At 42.5% G+C, this 18,876-nt stretch overlaps 1 protein-coding gene and 1 long non-coding RNA gene across 2 annotated transcripts in view; one reads left to right on the forward strand and one right to left on the reverse strand.

Annotated features, from left to right (window-relative positions):
* Positions 1-16,759, reverse strand: part of KDM3B (lysine demethylase 3B) — a 46,766-nt gene extending 30,007 nt beyond the window's left edge. The window contains 5 exon segments of the mRNA XM_017822882.1: positions 515-720; positions 1,626-1,731; positions 2,226-2,339; positions 3,865-4,032; positions 16,589-16,759. Of these exon segments, the coding sequence (XP_017678371.1) occupies positions 515-720; positions 1,626-1,731; positions 2,226-2,339; positions 3,865-4,032; positions 16,589-16,759 (765 nt within the window).
* Positions 16,760-17,255: 496 nt separating this feature from the next.
* Positions 17,256-18,874, forward strand: LOC108501216. Its single transcript, XR_001876150.1, has 3 exons — positions 17,256-17,804; positions 18,427-18,505; positions 18,611-18,874. It is a non-coding gene; the product is annotated as an uncharacterized LOC108501216 (long non-coding RNA).
* Positions 18,875-18,876: the final 2 nt, after the last annotated feature.

Consider the following 18,876-nt stretch of genomic DNA (forward strand, 5'->3'; position numbering starts at 1 on the left):
GCCAGTGGTAACTACCTGTCAGATCACACAGAAGCATGTAATAAAAACCAGGTAACTCTAGCAGTGCACAGATCCTCTGTGCTGTTCACAGGTTTATGGACAGCAACAGGGCGAAAGCAAACAGCCTAAGCTAAAATACACAAATCATATTTATTGAGGCTAAGACTTCATCTGCTATGCTGTACTTGTTTCAAACCACTTGTACAGTGTGTCAGATGGAAACCAAGATAAGGTACAGGAAGACCACAACATAAGAGATCCAGAGGGCAGCTTTCTGTGCATCAGCACGCTCTCCCACCCAGAGAATCACTTCTAACATTTTTTCATACAGCACTCATTCCCAAAGAAATTCTTGCAGCTTTTTTTTTTTTTTTTCATAGAAATGGCCTGTGTAACACCATTTATTCTGGAAAGTCATCATAACAGGAAAAAAAATATTATAAAAATTCTATGAATCACAACATGAGTAATCACTCATCTTTTAAAACAAGTAACAAAGAACCAGAAGAACAACTTTTGGTGAAGCTGTCATTCTCCACATATAGATATTGAGGAGTGGTATTTTAGGAACACCAAAAGTGCTTCATATTTTTACCTCAGTCACAGACACCTCCATAAGACGAGTTATTGGGTCTTGATGGCTCACAACACCAGAGAGCCAGCTATTTTCATCCTCTGGTTGGTAAACCTTAACTCTTTGGCCTTGGACACTGTAAGGACCTGGAAAAGAGGGACTCTGAGTATATTTTCCAGACAAGCTTTGTGTCATACTAGTTAAGTCATGCAATAAAATAGTTCTGTACGCTAATAATTCTGCTAATATCAGATTGTCAAAATCCACATGATCCAACAACCTGTATGTGATACACTCAGAATTAGGCAGAAGGCGGCTCTAAACTGGACAATTCTAAAGCTACTTGCTCATGTAAGAAGTCTTGTCCTCAGAAATTCTTATGAATACACCAAGAGGCACCAAATTCCCGTAAGGAATTACATCTCCCTTCAAATGTAAAACAGGAGCCTATCTCTAGGGTGGCCCCTGGCACTTGAACTCTGGATAGAACATTGTTTTAGCACTTGACCAAGACTACCCAGATCTACAACAGAAGTCACAATCAGTACAGGATCCAGATAACAGATAAGGTATTAACTCTATGCTGACCAGCTGTGTCCACACCACATTTTCAACTTAAACAATTCATGTATTAATCAGCAAAATGCCAAGATTTGAACTGACACTGCGAAGACAGTTTCTGAGGATCAACAACAACTACAGAAAAACTTCAATTCCAAATTTCCAGAATTACAGATTAGAACCATAAAAAGGACCAAAACTTTAAAAATTCTAAACTAAAACTTAAAATAAGGGAAGTTGTAAATACATGGAAATAGTCCTACTTTAACTAGGGACCATTCCCAGTAGGTATATCTGGTTGTATCTCAGCAACTGCTTACCTGTATCTGTGACAAAATAATGCTTTTTTGTAAAGAAATTGCAAAATATAGAAAAGCGACCTTCCAAATCAAACAGTAACAGATACTATTACTATCCTCCTTCACAAATCCCAGCATAGTCTAACTGTTCCACAACAAAGTAGCTCTGAGATAGAAAATACATTTCTCACCTCTACTAAAAATCTCCTGAAGCTTCTGGTCGCTGATCAGTGTATTGACAGATTCTCTTAGCAAAGGCTGTTCCTGCAGAATCTGATTTTGACTCTCTGTTCCCATCTGCCAACAACAAACAATTTTAACACAAAAGTATAGTCTTTTAAGGTAACAGAATCATTAGTTCTTAAGGGACAGCTCTTCTTGGACTGTTGTCAGAGACTGACAAACCAAAAAAAATGTAAAATTAAGGACAACATTACTGAGCACGTCAGGAGGAATAAAAGCATTAGCTATGCAAATGCTGTTGCAAAACTTGCATTGCAATTATCAGCTACACAATGTTTGACAACTAGCTCTCCGAATGAACAATAGAGAGAGTAACTGGGACTTTTCAAATGCAAATGGAGGTAGTGTAAGAACTTGGAAATGCAGGGAAAGAAACACAAACTCATGAAAGGCAGCAAAAGGAAAAAGACAATGATAAGTTGGTGGAACAGTAGGAAAAAAATAATGTGACAAGTACTGGACAAAGTTAAATTTACGTTTTAACTCGACACAGTTCAAATACCTGAAATGACACAGTTCAAATACCTGAAATGACACAGTTCAAATACCTGAAATAAACGTAATCCACTGGCATCCGACAGGAAACGTAAATGTCTGTCCAGAAGAAACTCTACTGGGACCACAGAGCCCAAGCCCAGCTTATCTACTAGAGGAGTGAAGGTCTGTGATGAACAACCAAAAAAAAGGTTATTAAAATGACTGAGCACACTTACAGGCCAACAACAGTCGATTTCACATGTTATTTACATTCAAAAATAATAAAAAACTTAATTTCTCAACTTGTACTGCCCAGTGCCTGAGTTTTAATGCAAAATATTAGTCCTTACGTCTAAGCTAATAATTCTTGCATATTACAAGCAGGAATTACAGACAATTGCCTCCACTTCATTAGATCTTAAAGCAGAAATGAAAACATCTGTCCTGGTATTTAATTTTTCATAGGTAAGCACCTTTTGATGCTCAAGTAAAAAAAAAAAGCTTTGGTTAATAGTTCTAACTATCTTATATATTTCAGATATACCCTCTGGAAAGGAGTGTTTTTATTCCTGTACAGAAGTCAACTGTAAGTAATTTATAGGCTTATTTTTAAAGGGGAGCTTTTTTTGCTATTGCTTTGTGCCAAATTGAAGTTCATAGTAAGTGTAGTATTGATGTTCAAGAGGCAGAACAAATAAAAAAAAAATACCTAGCAGAATTAGAATGACCTTATAAGGTAACTTGCTGATGGCAGAGGAATTTGCCAACCACTGGAGTCTTTGCAAAGTGCTTTTAACACGATTTTAACACACAAGTATTCACGACATTTTTCCCTTAACAGCTCTCATCAAGTTTGTTTACACTCCACCCTCCTGTACACAGCAGTATAAATATAAATTATTTTTTTCAGTTTGAGTAAAACTACTTCCCAGAAGTGAACAGAACTACAAGAAGGAGACAATGAAGGATGAATACACATTCTTAAGTGAGGTATCTAAAAAACATTGCACCTGTGTACCCTGGTGCTTTGGCTAACTCCAGTCTGCATTCCCAGGCAGTTATCTGGGTCGGCCTCTGTGCTTAGAGATAGCTTCAGTGCTCTCCTGTCCAGAGCACAGAGGATGGAAACGCTTTTTTAACAAGCCTACAGATAAAGCTGGAGTTGTAGTGGAAGTGCTCTGGGATCATCACACAATCAGTGTGCAGAATGTGGTAACACCCCCAAATCACTCAGACTGACAGACTTGGGAATCATATGAAAGAAACTGATCCTGCATAAAAACAAGTTTCCCAGATGAAACTAATTGGAGTTCACTTGGAGGCAAGTTGGAAATACACTGAAAGGAAAACTCTGCCTGTGGAAAAAGCACTATCTACAGAATCTCTATTGTAAAGGCCTGGTTTTCTTTTGCCTTAAGCCAAATGCAATAAAGAAATTCTCAGAGAAAGATGCAGTACTGAACTTGCTGCTTTGAGCCCAAGTGTCCATTTACAACACTGAATTCAAACTCTATCAAGGCACAAGATCCTTGACTGGAAAAAACATTTCAACGTACCCACGCACAAAATGTATTAAAAAGCAGAGAGTAGGATTCCAAGCAGTTCAAGGACTGCGAGAGGAGAAAACAAACAAAACAAGGGCCAAAAAATAAAAGTTAAACAGCATGAAAATGAAGGAAGGATTCTCACGTATTTTGGTCAAACACTCACCAGTGCAGGCCACTGTGCCAGCGAGACTCGAGTCCCCTGAAGCATAACTGGGTCATTTCGAGGTGCCCAAACCAATGATCCTTCCAGCAGCAACACTATAACTTCTTCAGCATGGACTTTCACCCAGGCGTGTTGGTTCCAGTTACAGCCATCGAATTCCACAAAGATCTGATTAAAAAAAAATTTAGAAGGCATTTCATCTCTTTTCAGACACTGAATAGAAAATAATATTCCTACAATCCCTATGGAAAAGGAGACAGCAGCTTTAGTAAGAAAAATCAGGATAAGTGTTGTAATGTTAACACTGAGAACACCACATCTACAGAGCTATCAAATATTACAAAAGAAATGGGAATCTAATTCATAGCAATTACTAACCTATGAAACATTATTTATCCTGGCTTCAAACACTGCATTTTCCCATACAAAATATAAGATGTGAAAATTGTTCATCCCAAAATACAGCTGATGACCCAGTGGAAGCCTCTTTCACAGTAGGATTTTTTAGAGAATTTCTACACTCTTACTTGGCACTTCAAACAGCCATTCAATCAGCATGGTTAACTGACATTCACAGAATTAAACACTTCAGCCTGGAACATTTGTGTTCATGGAATCCACTCTACATCACATTTTTGTGTTGTCTTGTACATTATTAAACTCCCTGAACAAACGCAAATATTTTGGATGGCATGAGATTGCCCAGAATTAACTACTCGCTAGATTTTTAATTACCTTATTTACAAGTGTAACAACATAAACCACGCTACACACACTACAATTCTAAACCCTTACTCTATCATTCTCTTTTTTCCTATCATAAAGGACAAATGTTAAAGCCATATGAAATTACATGAAAAGAATGCTAAAAGCACAGGTTACAAATCCCATTCCATGTGCTAACAACTGGAGTTATTAAATATTAAAACACAGTTGTATTCCAATCTTTCATCTCCAGAACTTACATACTCTCCAAATACAATCAAATATGTCGGATGGACAGCAAGACATTCCTCATCAGATAAGAAACACATTAAGTTGGACAGTCAAAACAGTTTTGTAATCATCACAAGACCACTGAGGGGTAACAGGGCACTAACCAGAGACAGCTCTCTGCTTTACCAATAAACCTTATTAAAAGAAGTATTACACTTACACACTCCTCCCCCCAAACCCAAAAGCTCAAACTCCAAAGGGAGTGGGAAAGAATATGAAACAACTCTCCTGATGAATTCTTGAATTCCATTACTGTTAAAGCTGCCCTGCAGAGAAACAGTACTGGACCTTTCAAGATATCCTTCCTCCAATTCAACAAATTTCAGCAATATAGTGGAAACAGGACTGAACACCTTTCCAGTTTCCATGAGCCTATAGATTTCTTAATATTATACTTGTGCTACTTTGGCAGTAGCATGCAATGGAATGAGAGGAGTTTCATATAAGAGAAACAAAAGGGAATTATTTGTTTACAATGTGTACAGTATTTGCGAGGTAACAGTCTTGTTATGATTCACTTATCATAAAGGTTATATGAAAAAAGTTTGTCATAAAGAACTGTTAGAATAATGCTGACTTTGGAATATATGCTTTTCTGCAAAACAGAAAAGTCGGGGCAGGTTTGTCTTACACAATTTACATTCAATATTCCGTTCTCTTTCCCCTTTGTATAATCAAACAAGGAATGGAGTCCGGCCAAACTTTGCCTTACAACCACTAAAAGAGTTGTTACTAATTCTCAGCCAATACCCAACAAAGTATTTTCCTACACACAGATATGCAGGGCAGCTGTTCCAGATCCGTGCAACACCGCACAGGATATTGTCAGTGATCACACAGCAACAAAAAGGATGAAAACTTCAATATACACACTCAGTTTCTGCTTCCAGAATCTGCAACAGAAATCACTTTGTGTAATAATTGTGCAAGAAACACAAGGTGACTTGGCAGGGCACAGCCAGTGTTTGTGCATATACCACTCTGTATTACTACAGAAAACAGCTACAGCATATTCATGGACTGATGCCAAATGTGCTTAGATTCCTTAAGAAAAACACTATGGGAATCCTGAAAGAGATGCCTAAAGAAGGAAAGCAAGAACTGATGAGACAGATGTGAGAGTGAATGAACACATTGCCTTTTGATATATAAAGTGGTAAAGAGGAATATTCTACCTCTGCTTAAGGCTTCTGGGTTTTTCAACAAAGCAACTGCACTATAACTGAGAATTTCTCAATTTGAAAATTGTGCACTTCTCAGTCAAGAGGGAATCATTTCTGTGCTAAAGTCTTGGTTACATCAGAATAAATTACCTCTCAGATGTATCAATGGACCAACAATTCACAGGGTCACATCTACTGATAATAAATATCTTCTGCTGACCTTCCTAACTCTGCTCACAATCAGTTAAGACAAGCCACAGATAATAACACCAATGTTTCAAACAGTGGCATAGACTGCAACTATATATGTAATTAGTGCAGATATGTCTGTATCACATTAAAAAAATGATGCTGCTTAGACAAAGATACCTCTGCAGGATTTCCCAAGTTCTCCTGTGGTGAAAAACCCTTTCCCTATTGCTAAGCAATATCGAATTGCAAACAAAAACGATCTTTGTTTTCGTGGTTTGCTTTTTTTTTTTAATCTACAAAACTGGAGGTTTTTTCCAACACAAAAAAACAGGAGGGTCCATACACACCTGTAATTCTCCCCCTTCCCTTTTTTTTTTTTTTTTTGCCTGGCCCACTAAAAAGTGACACTGGAAAGCTGAGCTGTTGCTCTGCTTTTCTTGATACACAAAGACAGCCTGAAGCATTTTTTCCCAGAAGACACATTCTTGTCTAGATGCTACCCTAAAATTCAGACCTTAACTGTAGTGAGAGAACTACAGTCTGGCTCAAATGGAATTTCTCCTCAAGTTTTCCAACATCAGTTCTGCTATAAAAGCAGCAATGACAGGAAGACCATAATGTAGATTAGACAGACACTTTGGTCTTTTTCATCATGTGACACACAAGCTCTAAATATGATTTACAATAGAAAAAATACAGCAGCTTATTGCATTAGAATTTGCAGTAGACGCCATCTACAAAAAACATAAAATCTTTACAGTTTAGGGGGTTATATATTATAAAAAGCAGAAGATGAAAAAAAAATTCAAGTGCAAAAACATCCCTTAAAATGGTCTTAAATTTTACCTAGTTTTGAAAGGAAGGATGGTCCATCAGTTGCTAGAGAGTAGCCAAAGACCCAGGTTCAATTCCCTGCTTCATCAGAGGCTTCCTGCATGGCCTTGGTCAAGCCATTTGACCAAATGAAACTCACTGACTGAGTTTCCTCATCTGTAAATTGGAATAATAGTACTTATACCCAGAAAGGAGGCACTGGTGGGAATCTGTTGCAGACTAACCAAGTAAAACTAGATAACAAGTTGGTCCATGACCTCTTACTCGTGATGTAGAAAGACCTACATTGTCAACATCTGGGAAAGAAAGGAAGAGAAGGCAGAAACCGAGATTTCAGTGTGGCAAACACATCTGAGGCCTCATGCAGCTGGTATGAGATGAAATTAAAACAACTAAACTACAATAGTTTCCTAGTAGTTTCCTGATGCAAACAGTACTATTTTGGAATCCATTATGTGAGACAGATGATGTACACATCAGTGCTTAAAAACCTTTCAGCTTCCAATTCAGTAACCATGTTTCAAACTATTTCTTACAAGCAAAGGCAAAAAAATCCGATCTGAAATATATATCTACAGACACAGTGTTTTACTGCAGCTCATTCACAAACATGCAAAGGAACAAGCCTCAGCTTTGGAATACCTACCCCATGCTGTACCAACCTCAGTTCAGAGTCACTTTAGAGCACATTGCACCTGACACACTCCTGTTGTAACAAACAGAGCAGCACTCGGAGCCCTGCACAATCAGCCCTGTGGGTGCCTCTGTGACCCAGCAAGAGGCTGAAACTGTAATTGTCACTGGTAGGAATGCCACAGCAATCCAGCTGGCCTCAAGCCATGCTACCTCTGTAACAAGACACTACTCAAAACTGATGTACCATTTTATTTACAAAAGAAGGTGGAGTACAAGCAGATTTACATCGTGCCTTCAACTCCAAAGACTCTACTTAATCCAATCCAAATACAAAAGGCAGATTGCAGGTGGCCTCTACACTTCTGACCCCTCCCTGTGAGATTTGGCCACCATACAAACCAGATCATTAGTCAAAGCAAAGCAGTTGTCCAAAATTCAGAATTGGAAAGGCCTTCAAGTAGCATGGTGCTTTATTCTCCCAATACACAGCAAGTAACAAATACGTACATTCATAATTCTGTACTGCAAGTTCTTCAATAAGTTACTCGTAAAACAGCACCTTGAGAAAATTATGGCTCTTTGTAGTCACTTTAAGTAGTTAATATGTTTCAGGAATTTAGATGGGTAAAACCCCTTAGATGAGCTTGGATGAAGATCAGCAGCCCGCTGTCACTGCAAGCAGCAGGACGGTGCCTCTCCACTGTCACTGCAGGGACCCATTGCTTCCCCTCAAACAAGCAGCCCAGCTGACCCACTGTGGGTACAGTGAGGGAACAGTGGCACTGAGCACACACAAGGAATTGCTAATTTCCTGCAATCTTCCTCTGTGCTGTTTATTTAAGGGTCCAGTGAAGCATCACTCACAAGAAACAGGAAGGGCAATTACTTTCTTTTTTTTATAGCAGCTAGCTACTATATTGACTTAATCATAACAACATCAGGCCAAACTCTTCCACTCAAGTCTTCATCAACAAGCTTTTTCTTAAACATTAAGACAGGAACATGAAGTACTGGACTATTGTCTCTCCTGCAGTGCAGAATTTCTCTGCTGTGGTACTTTTTTCCACTTTAACCACTGAGCAGCTGAACACTTGAGAGAGATGAGCTGATTTGAACGAGTTTGGTTTATGTCAAACACGAAAATGACTGTGCTCAGTATCTCCCTCTCAGATAACAAACGCTTCCCAAGTCAAATTTGGGATCTAACAGTAACCTCACAGCAACCTGTAACCTCACAGGTAACCTGTGCCTGCAGAGCCAACACGGGTCTATCAAAGGAACCGGATCCAAACCAGCAGCACACACCAGACACAGCAGCACTTCATGCAAGCCCCACCTCAAGGCAGCCCTGTAACACCCCTCACACTTTGAAACAAATCCAGTCACTGCAGTGTATTTTACACCAGGCAGAGCCAAATATGTTAATCACTGTGCTTTGCTTTTTAAGAGGAACTTTATTTCAGAAAATGTTTGCATTCCTACGGGAACTTCCTGCCATATGACACCTCCTTGCTCACAGCCAGAGACAGACTGCCTTTTGAGGCAGCACCAGCCTATTCTGTATACTGAGAACTCATTCACCACTCCCCAGGCCTATCCTTAAAAAGTGACCCCTTTTTTCCTTAATTTATACTAAAATTAACATTTCTGAATTTTCCCTGCTATTAGTAACTTGACATACTTGGCTACTGGAGCTATTGGAAAGTGTGAGTTTCATAGAACAAATTTGTTTTGGAAACATATATATAATTTTGTTAAATACTGTGCTTCTAAAATGCACCTTTGCCTAGGGTCTCTCTGCATCCTAAAGTATCATAAAAACCAACTTCAGGAAAATATCAGCAAAGCAATCTTTGTTGACTGTTGTTTCATTCTGCAGCTATTTGGACTGCAGACATAATGTTCTTCCCAAGTATTCTGCAACTCAATTACCAGCAAAAAAAGCATGAGGATCTCTAGATCAGAACTCTGAAGGAAAAGAAACACCTCAGATCACAGTTTGGATACCCAGACTTTGAAAACAATTTAAAATTGTTGCCTTATAACTGGCAAGTGGCAAATACAACACTGGTATTTAAATAAGGAAGAAGGAACCTGATAACCATTAGTTTATTATGACAATACCAGTTGTTTACCAAATCTTAGAATAAGTTTCAGGTGAAAGATGGGTTAAAGGCTGCAAAGAAAAAAGAATGGCAATACATGGGAGCAGTTAAAAGAAAGTTTTAACTACATAGTTTACATATGACACTTCCTCTTACTGCTTCTAACCTGAACTTGAGTATCCAAAGCATTAAATGGTGATGCACTGAAAATGAAGAAAGCTGGGATTTACAGAAGTCTAAAGGGAATGGTAAAAGCAGGATGAAAATTACAATGGCAAGTACTGGAGCAGCAGAATTAATACTGCAACATAATTAATAATGTCAGTGATAAAGTTGGCATAAAATGTACCAAATTTCTTTACACTCATTCCTGGTCTCAAGCCTAACAGTACCTTATGCAGACCAGAGGAAAAACCTGAGGAGCTTTTGTAAGTTCTTGCAATCACAGCCACTGAAAATTTGCTATTTCAATTGCTAATTCTGGTTTGACTCACTCTTTTTCCTTTGCTTTCCAAGTCTGGCATCTTCCTTGAAAAACATTACTGGTAAAGTAATGCATCTCTTTTTATGCCAAGTTTTACAGATTAAATCAGATAAATTGAAGAATTTATTTTAGATTATGGGATGATAGACCACAGGACTATACTTAAAAGAAGTCCAATCTCAAAGAAAAGCTTTAACCTGGAACTTAATGCCACATTCTCAATAACCCAAAAATAAGAAACCAAAGCTGTTCTTTGCAAGTAGCAAATTATGCTGTTCTTTAGAAGAATGTCTCAGAAACTCTCAGTCTCTCTCCAGATTCATCCACTTCACTGTCACTTAACATACTAAGTAACTCTAACAAATGGAATTCATCTCTGAATACAATCATTAATGTCAAAATGAACAAGGTGGACACCCAACACGAGCATGACTTTTTGAAAGAAATTCAGAAAGATGGTGTCCTGGTCTGCTAAGGAAAAACTGCAAGGCAAACTTGACAAGAAAACCTCCCACTTCCCATTATGTTTTGCAAATGGAACATCACCATCTAGTGTAGGTGAGATACTCCAAAGGGACTCACAAGGGCTGCACTGGCAGCAAGGCAGCAGCACTGCCTCAGAACAGCACGACAGATAACGTTCCAAAATAAAACATACCTAGAAACTACAAAAGAAAATAAACCTGCCACTGATTGAAAAGTTGGGTTTGATCTTGATTAGATAGAGCATCTAAGCAAAAGGAGGTGGCACAAATTATTAGATGCAAATACCAGTGGCTTCACAGGAAAAGCATAAAGCACTGCACAAGTACTTGGGGTCACCAGTAGAGCAACCGCAGGACAATAATTATGTGGGGGTAAAACTGAGTTTTGTTGTTGTTCTGTAGTCAGCAATTGAAACTGGAGATGACCTAAAGAGCACCCTAACATTACTGAGAGAAGTTACTATATGAGCACATGTATTTTATGACCACATTAAAAAGCTATTCAGCAACCAAAGGCAAACGTGATAAACTTCCTGCAGACAGACTCTGCCAGGACACAGTAACTTTGCAGCCCTCACTTCCAAGAGCTGGATCTGAACACTCCCATTAATTTAACATACAAGAACATGATTTGTCATGTCAGTATAAATAGACCTTGATGTAATTACCACTAAATATAAAGAACATGGGTAACTCTAGTAAGAGATTCCTTGAAAATACTTAAGCATTAAGCCTATATCAGCTGCACTTTTCCAGTCAAATAACCATGGTTCACTGTCTGAAATGGGGAATCTGAAATCTTTGTTTCTGCTGCAACAAACACCACACAGAAGGAGAGACTGGCCCTCCAAAGCCAATCCAATACTTAAAAGCCAATGAGCTTTACAGATCATCCACTACCAGATGAGCAAAGACTTATTTTACAGCCCTTCACGGATGCAAATATATAGCAGTCATGCTGTGTGTGATTTTACAGCTAAGCATCATTTGAGAAGACTCTCACCTGGCAGCATATTGACAGAAGGCTCAACAATTTTCACCCTTCCACAGTTGCCTAAGGACATCCACATCTGACCAGTGCAAGGCTGGACAGGACTGAGGTGGGGACTAGGTGGACCTCTGACCCTGCCCAGTGCACCTGCTCTTTCACTGACACAAATGTAAAACACTGTGGTTTGACCCTGGCTGGACATCAGGTACCCAAAGCTGCTCTATCACTCCCTTCCTCAACTGGACAGAGAAGGGAAAACGTACAAAAAGGCTCATGAGTTGAGATAAGGGCAGGATGAGATTCTCACTGATTACCAACAGGGGCAAAACAGACTCGACTTGGGGATATTAACTGAATTTAGTACCAATCAAAACCAGAGCAGGATAATGACAAGCAAACTCAAATCTTAAAAACACCTTTCTCCCACCCTTCCAGCAGCACAGGGAGACGGGAATGGGGACTGAAGTCAGTTCATTGTTTCTGTCACTGCTTCCTCCTCGGGGAGAGGAGTCCTTCCCTTGCTCCAGTGTGGGCTGTCCCACAGGAGACATGTTCCACATGTGCTCCATGATCTTTTCCTACATGAGTCCTTCCCACGGGCTGCAGTTCTTCACAAACTGCTCCAGTGTGTCACACAGGGTCACAACTCCAGCCACTAAACCTGCTCCAATGTGGCCTCCTCTCTCCATGGATCCACAGGTCCTGCCAGGAGCCTGCTCCAGCACAGGGTCACCATGGGGTCACAGACTCTCATGGGCTTACTTTCTTTAAAGCTTCCATATTTCTCCACAAACTTCCCAAATATACTTACTTTGTGCAAGACAGATTTAAAATGTATTGAAACTGCTGCACACATGCAGATCAGTGTAGCACATGTTCAGTAGTGTGACATTCCCTAAAATATCAGAAACACTGTATAAAAGCCATGCAGGCACAGCTAGTGAAGTGGACACTTCCATAACTCCCGGGAATAAAGCAGTACAACTGAAACTCCTGCATGTGTACAGTGGAGGGGGGAAAAAGCAACAAGACAGGAATGTGGAGTCTCAGAGATTAAGAGAAACATGGAAGACAGCAGGGTGAGAAAGTATTCAGCAGACATGGAACTAGTGCTGCATAAGGACAACTCTGCAAGGGGTTTAGCCAAACATGTACCAGCTAATAAACCTCTTTCAACCACTGCCACACAAATTTTGTTAGTTACCTCTCCATTATCTGCATTTTGGAGGAACAGCCCTTCACCTCCCAGTCCTACTGCCAGCCTTGATAACACCAGTGCTGAGATCAGTCCCAGCAGTCCCTCCCACAGCCACCACCAGCCCTCCCTCACTCCATTCAGTGAGCACAACACAGGACACCTGAGATGGCACAGGACTGGGAAGGCTCTTTAGCTTGAGCCTGGACCCCACTCCTCATCTATACCTTGAAAACCACCTCAGATCTGCTAAGAGCCTTTGAGCACATTGCAAGTCACAGTGAGTTTCCTCTACTGCAATTACACTGCCAAAGAAGTCAAGACCTTTTCTTCTATAAATCACATAAACTTATACAAGCTACAAATGTAGAGGTATTCCATTCCATTCCCCCCATATCATCCCTGCTCCTTCCATTTCAGTAGCACAACAGTTAGAGAATATCTCATGATCCTATCAAGCCCTGAGAGAAGTCATCAGTGGAACTACAGAAGACATTCCTTACCACATGAATGCATATTTTTCAGTGTGGATGTCTATCTTGCACATGTGGGAAGACAGAAAGGTCTTCAGAAAAAAAAAAAAAACAAACCTGTGCCATAACAAGGATTCACAGTACTGAGTATTTAGGCCACCAATAAAGTACCCCAGAATAAGCAGAGAAAATGTACAGGCACTACTTTTGCAGTTCTCCTTCACAGAACTGTATTTTAATCACAAAGCAAGTAAAGATGTACTTGAAAAAACATTTGACATTCTGTTTGTTCTTAAAAATCTCTTTTACAACAAGAAGCATTAAATATATGCCTTCTGGTCTTACCAATACCCATCCAGCCCAGTGTTCTGCTTTCAACAGCAGCAATATGAGACATCACTTAGGGAGTGAGTCGAAGCCTACACCACTGCCTGGGGTCACTTCTCTTGTACTCTTTCAATACCCAAAGACATACAAGTGGAGGGAGAATGATCCAGGGACATGATCACCTCTGCAGAACAGAAGGAAATGAAGAGGACAGTGGCACAGAAAGCAATCTGAATGTCCCAGACTCACAACCCCAGCTTGCTGTGAACCACTTCCACAGAATCCCAGTCTGAAAACGCCTCTTTCCCTACAGTTTGAAAGCCTCTACAAGTACCCCATTCAGTCCCAGAAAGAACTGAAGCTCTTCAGCAGACACATGTGCACAACAGGCAAGAACCTCCACACACCTGCCCAACAGGCAGGACAGGCACATTTTTCCCATGTGCTTCCCTACTGCCAAGATGACTCTCAGGTAGCATTCAAAACCTGCTTAAGGGCACATAACCCTAAATCCAGTCTTGCAGGGTTCCAGTATCCCTCATCTACTACATGTAGCCTCCAGACAGGAAGATATTCTTTCTCAATGTGACCTAGTTAGAAAAACTAGTTGAAATATCCTGATATTTACAATTAAGTCAGGGTTGTGATACTGCAGAAATAAATTAAGCTTATTCCACAATCCAGATAATTTCTAAATACCAACTTTATTCAATTAAATCCCTTACGAATAAAACACTTTAGATTACATGTTTTTGTTAGACTGTAGAATCTACATATCATATATGAGGAAAAATACATTAGAATACATTCAATTATGTGCAGATTATTGTAAGAAATAGAAAAAAATTCAAGACATAAAGAAACCTTGGATAAAACATAAAAAAACCTTGGATAAGACAGTAAAAATCCTTGGATAAGACATAAAAACCCCTTGTTTACTCCTGAGTTTTCTGCCTTAGAAATGTGCAAATATTCAACTGCAGTTTTGTATTTCTAAAAGCCCTACATCAGATTACAGGTAACTGAAACCATCCTTTCAGGATACTATGAGAAAGCACAGACTTAAGTAAGCCAAAGAGTAGAAAAGATGTTTTTCCTAGCCTTTTTCACACCTAGTCCACATTATTACTTTTCCTTAAATGAATATTTCCTAAGCAGTGGTTGACTGCTTGGTGCCAACTCATCACTTCTGACAGAATTAGTTTAAAAAGGATTTTTTTTCTGATGGTACATCACTAGCATCGTCACAGCAGTGTTCATTACGCATGGAAGGGTCCCTGAAAACACTGAATGTTCCACATTACTCTAAATTCTGCCTCAAGTATTCTACACAGTTCACATTTTAGAGTTCTGGTACAGATTTCGAGACTATAGAGACAGCTGCACCACTGGAACTGTGCTAAGTGGGAGGTTATTGATGAAAGGAGCTGAGGAGAGAACTGCAGTGCTCAATGAAGGTAATGCATTCACACATCAAAAAAACCCTATTCTTCCCATGCTATCTGTCAAATAGAGAAGTTGATTTTTACTTTGTGAAGGCAGTCTAACAGGTGTCACATGGCTGGACACCAATGACTAACCAGGAAACAAGTGACCACCTTTTACTGAGCAGAGATTCTCAACAAAACCAAACCAATAAACAAAAAAACCTCCAAACAAAAAAAAGCAATACTTCACCACTCCTTCCACCAAAATAGTAATTAAGATCAGGCACATGGAAAATTCATTCCATCATACTCATATTTGCAGTGGATGACTCCATAATGCAAGAGCACTGATGACACACATGTCCAATGCAGTCTGCTACAAGACCAGCTCTCCAGCTGGGTCTTAGCCCCTATACATTTTCACAATTCAGACAGTCTCAAACACTTGTCACATTTTCAAAAACCCCTTTCTGCACAGGTTTTCCCTTCCTCCTCCTTAAACAGGTAGAGCAGAAACTGGAGCACACCACCACAGCTCCCAGCTGCAGACACAGGGTGCTGGGCCCCCTTTGCAAAGTCAAACCCAGCACTGCTTCCTGCTGACAGCCCTAGAGCAAGGCCAAACAAAGCAGCATCAAGACTGTAGGATGTCAAGGAAACTTCTCAAAGTTGGAAGTCTGTAAAGAAGCCCGAAGAACTTATCGTAACAACTAATTTCTGATTTTTAAAAAAGCCAATCATAAAGAGAACTAGAACTGGGCTCTTCACAAACACAGAACTTCGTTTTCCCTACCGGGGGTCATTGTACAGCCCTCTGAAGCACACCATCACTTACAGAACTCACACGGGCAACGGGAAACAGCACGTTTCAAGATACCAATACCTTTCAAAAGCTCTTTTTAGGGATCTCCACCCAAGCGTTTCACTGAGCCATACTAGAAATACACCAAAGAAATGCTAAAGAGTGTTTAAACACAGTATACAAAGCCCAAATTCCCACAGCCTGAGACAGAATTAAGCTGATGATCCTCAACCAAGATTATGCCCTCAGTGTATATTTTCATACACCGTTTAGGCTTATCAAGAATATTTAACATCTTCCCGGGGGGTAAAAAAAAACAAACCAAACCAAACCAAGCAAACCCAAACCCCAGCACTTGAGAGGTTACGCACAGCTCAGCATCCCTGTCCCGGACGCGTCTGTCTCACGCGTTAAGTTTCAGCCCCCGGCCCGGCGCTGCCGGACCCCTCGCACACCTGCCGGGCCGCTCTCGCCGCAGGCCGTGCCCGGCGCTGCCCGTCCCGGAGCGCGTCCGGCGCTGCACGGAGGGCTCGGGCCGCCGGCACCGCCCGCCCCCGGCCCGGCACTCGCGGGAGCCCCGACCCGCGCCCCCCCCCGCCCCGCCCGGGCCTCACCGCCAGGTCCTGCGGCACCGCTCCGCTCATGGCCCGCACGGTGCCGCTCCGCCAGGCCCGCGCGGGCAGCGCAGGCCCCGGCTCCGGCCCCGCCGCTTCGCCCTCGCCCGGCCCCGCCGCCAGCAGCAGCAGGAGCCGCTTCCCCACGGGGGAGGCCGCCGCGTCCGCCATCCCCGCCGGGCAGAGCCGCCGCCGCCCGAGCGCTCCGGCCGCCGCCGCCCGAGACACCGAGAGGCTCCTGCCCCGCGCTGGGCCCGAGCGCCGCCCGCCGCCGTCCCGGCGTGCACCGCGCCGGCCGCCCGGCCCCACAGCGCCCCGCGCGGGACGGGCGGGACCGGCGGCGTGAGGGGAGCGGGCGGGGGAACGGGACAGGGGCCGGGACAGGGACTGGAGGCGTGAGAGGAGCGGGCGGGGGAACGGGACAGGGGCCGGGACAGGGACCGGAGGCGTGAGAGGAGCGGGCGGGGGAACGGGACAGGGGCCAGGATAGGGACTGGCGGTGTGAGGGGAACGGGACAGGGACCGGAGGCGTCAGGGGAGCAGACGAGGGAACGGGAGAGGGGCCGGGACGGGGATCGGAGGCGTGAGGGAAACGGGCGGGGGAACGGGACAGGGACCGAGACACTGCCGGGCGGTGTGAAGGGAACGGGCGGGGGAACAGGATAGGGACCGGGCTGTGAGAGGAGAACTGGGGCAGAGAACAGGCACGGTGTGACGGGGGAACCGGGACGGGAACGGGGGCCAGGGCGGTGTGAGGAGAACCGGGACAGGGAACGAGGCGGTGTGAGGGGAACCGGGATAGGGAAACGGGATAGGGAAACAGGCTGGTGTGAGGCGATCCGGGACGGGTGAATGGGACAGGGAGACGGGATAGGGATCGGGGCGGTGTGAGGGGAACCGGGGCAGGAAACGGGTCGGTGTGAGGGGACTCCGCGACAGGGAAACGGGACGGAGAAGCGGAACGGTGTGAGGGACGGGACCGGGACGGGAACCGGGGCGGTGTGAGGGGCTGCTGGGAGGGGGAACCCGAGACAGCCGGTCATCGGGCAGGAGCCTTCCTGCGGCAGGGCCTCTCACGAACGCCAAGTTCAAAACCTGGAGTTATCGAAGAAACTAAGGAGCTTTAACCTAAATTTCGAGGTAAACCCAGAGAAGAACCAGTACCCGTGTCTGAGGCTGGATCCTACGGCTGGCATGAGGAACTGCACGGTGCTGGGTGCGTTGCTTTCCCGTGAGGCAGATTTTGGAAAGGCATGTGTTTAGGGAGTGATTAAGATACAAAATCTTAATGAATTCAGCTGTCACGAGGAACTGGTAAATTTGAACAGTTCTCATGCAGCACAGTACATTGCCCTAAACTTGCCCCTTTTCAACATGAACCACCACAAAATACTTCAGAATCCCACAGCTGGAAAAATGATGTGGTTTTACATCTGTTTCTGCTTGTGCAGAAATAGTACCATTGTGTGAAAGATTCCAAGTGGTCCTATATCCCCCTCCCATTCCACCAGCTCAGACTCACATTGCCATGATAAAGCAGGCCAGCATTTCCCATCTCCTGAGCACGGTGGTGGGTATTCCAAAGGCACACAACATCAGTTAGAACAACAGTGATAAAATCCACCAAACCAGGGGGTTCTTAACTGTCATTAATGATCAACCCAGGGAGCTGGGTTTTAATTCACAAAGCATGAATTAACTTCAACTTATGAAATACTTAACAAACTTTTCTATGCTAATTGCTAATTCTGTTGCACCAACTTCTATTACAGTTAGAAAACTTAAGTTTCATGGCTTAATTCTGTGTGTTAATTTCAAATACTATTTTACTGTAAAAGGGTGAAGACAGGTACTGCTGTTAAATTACACACTTCAATGGCTGCTAAACCAGTACAATTCCAACTCGTGAGAAGTCAGGTAAGTAACCATCAGGTGCCATCCAAAAGTGTCCCTTAAGCACTGAAGATGCCTGCTTCTCCAGTCTGTACCCTTCCCGGCCTTGACTGATGGTCAATGCTCCAGAATCCAACGCAAGTAATTTGCCAGAGTGGCTGATCCAGGGACCGGCTGTGTGGTTTCTCTTATTTGGGAAAAGCAGGACTGATGCAGACGCTCACCTGTACAGGTTCTCAACCCTCCCCTTCAATATCGTACCTAAGGCCACCCCTTCCATAGACAGCAGCCGTGTTCTTTGGAGAATTTTATTAAAATATATCCAAGAAGTAATCAAACATTTTCTTATGAGTCAGGAGAGAACTGAAGTGAGAAAAACATCTGTACAGAGGACA

Source organism: Lepidothrix coronata, unplaced genomic scaffold (assembly GCF_001604755.1).
Source record: "Lepidothrix coronata isolate B3197 unplaced genomic scaffold, Lepidothrix_coronata-1.0 Scaffold100, whole genome shotgun sequence".
In the NCBI taxonomy this organism is placed as follows: Eukaryota; Metazoa; Chordata; class Aves; order Passeriformes; family Pipridae; genus Lepidothrix; species Lepidothrix coronata.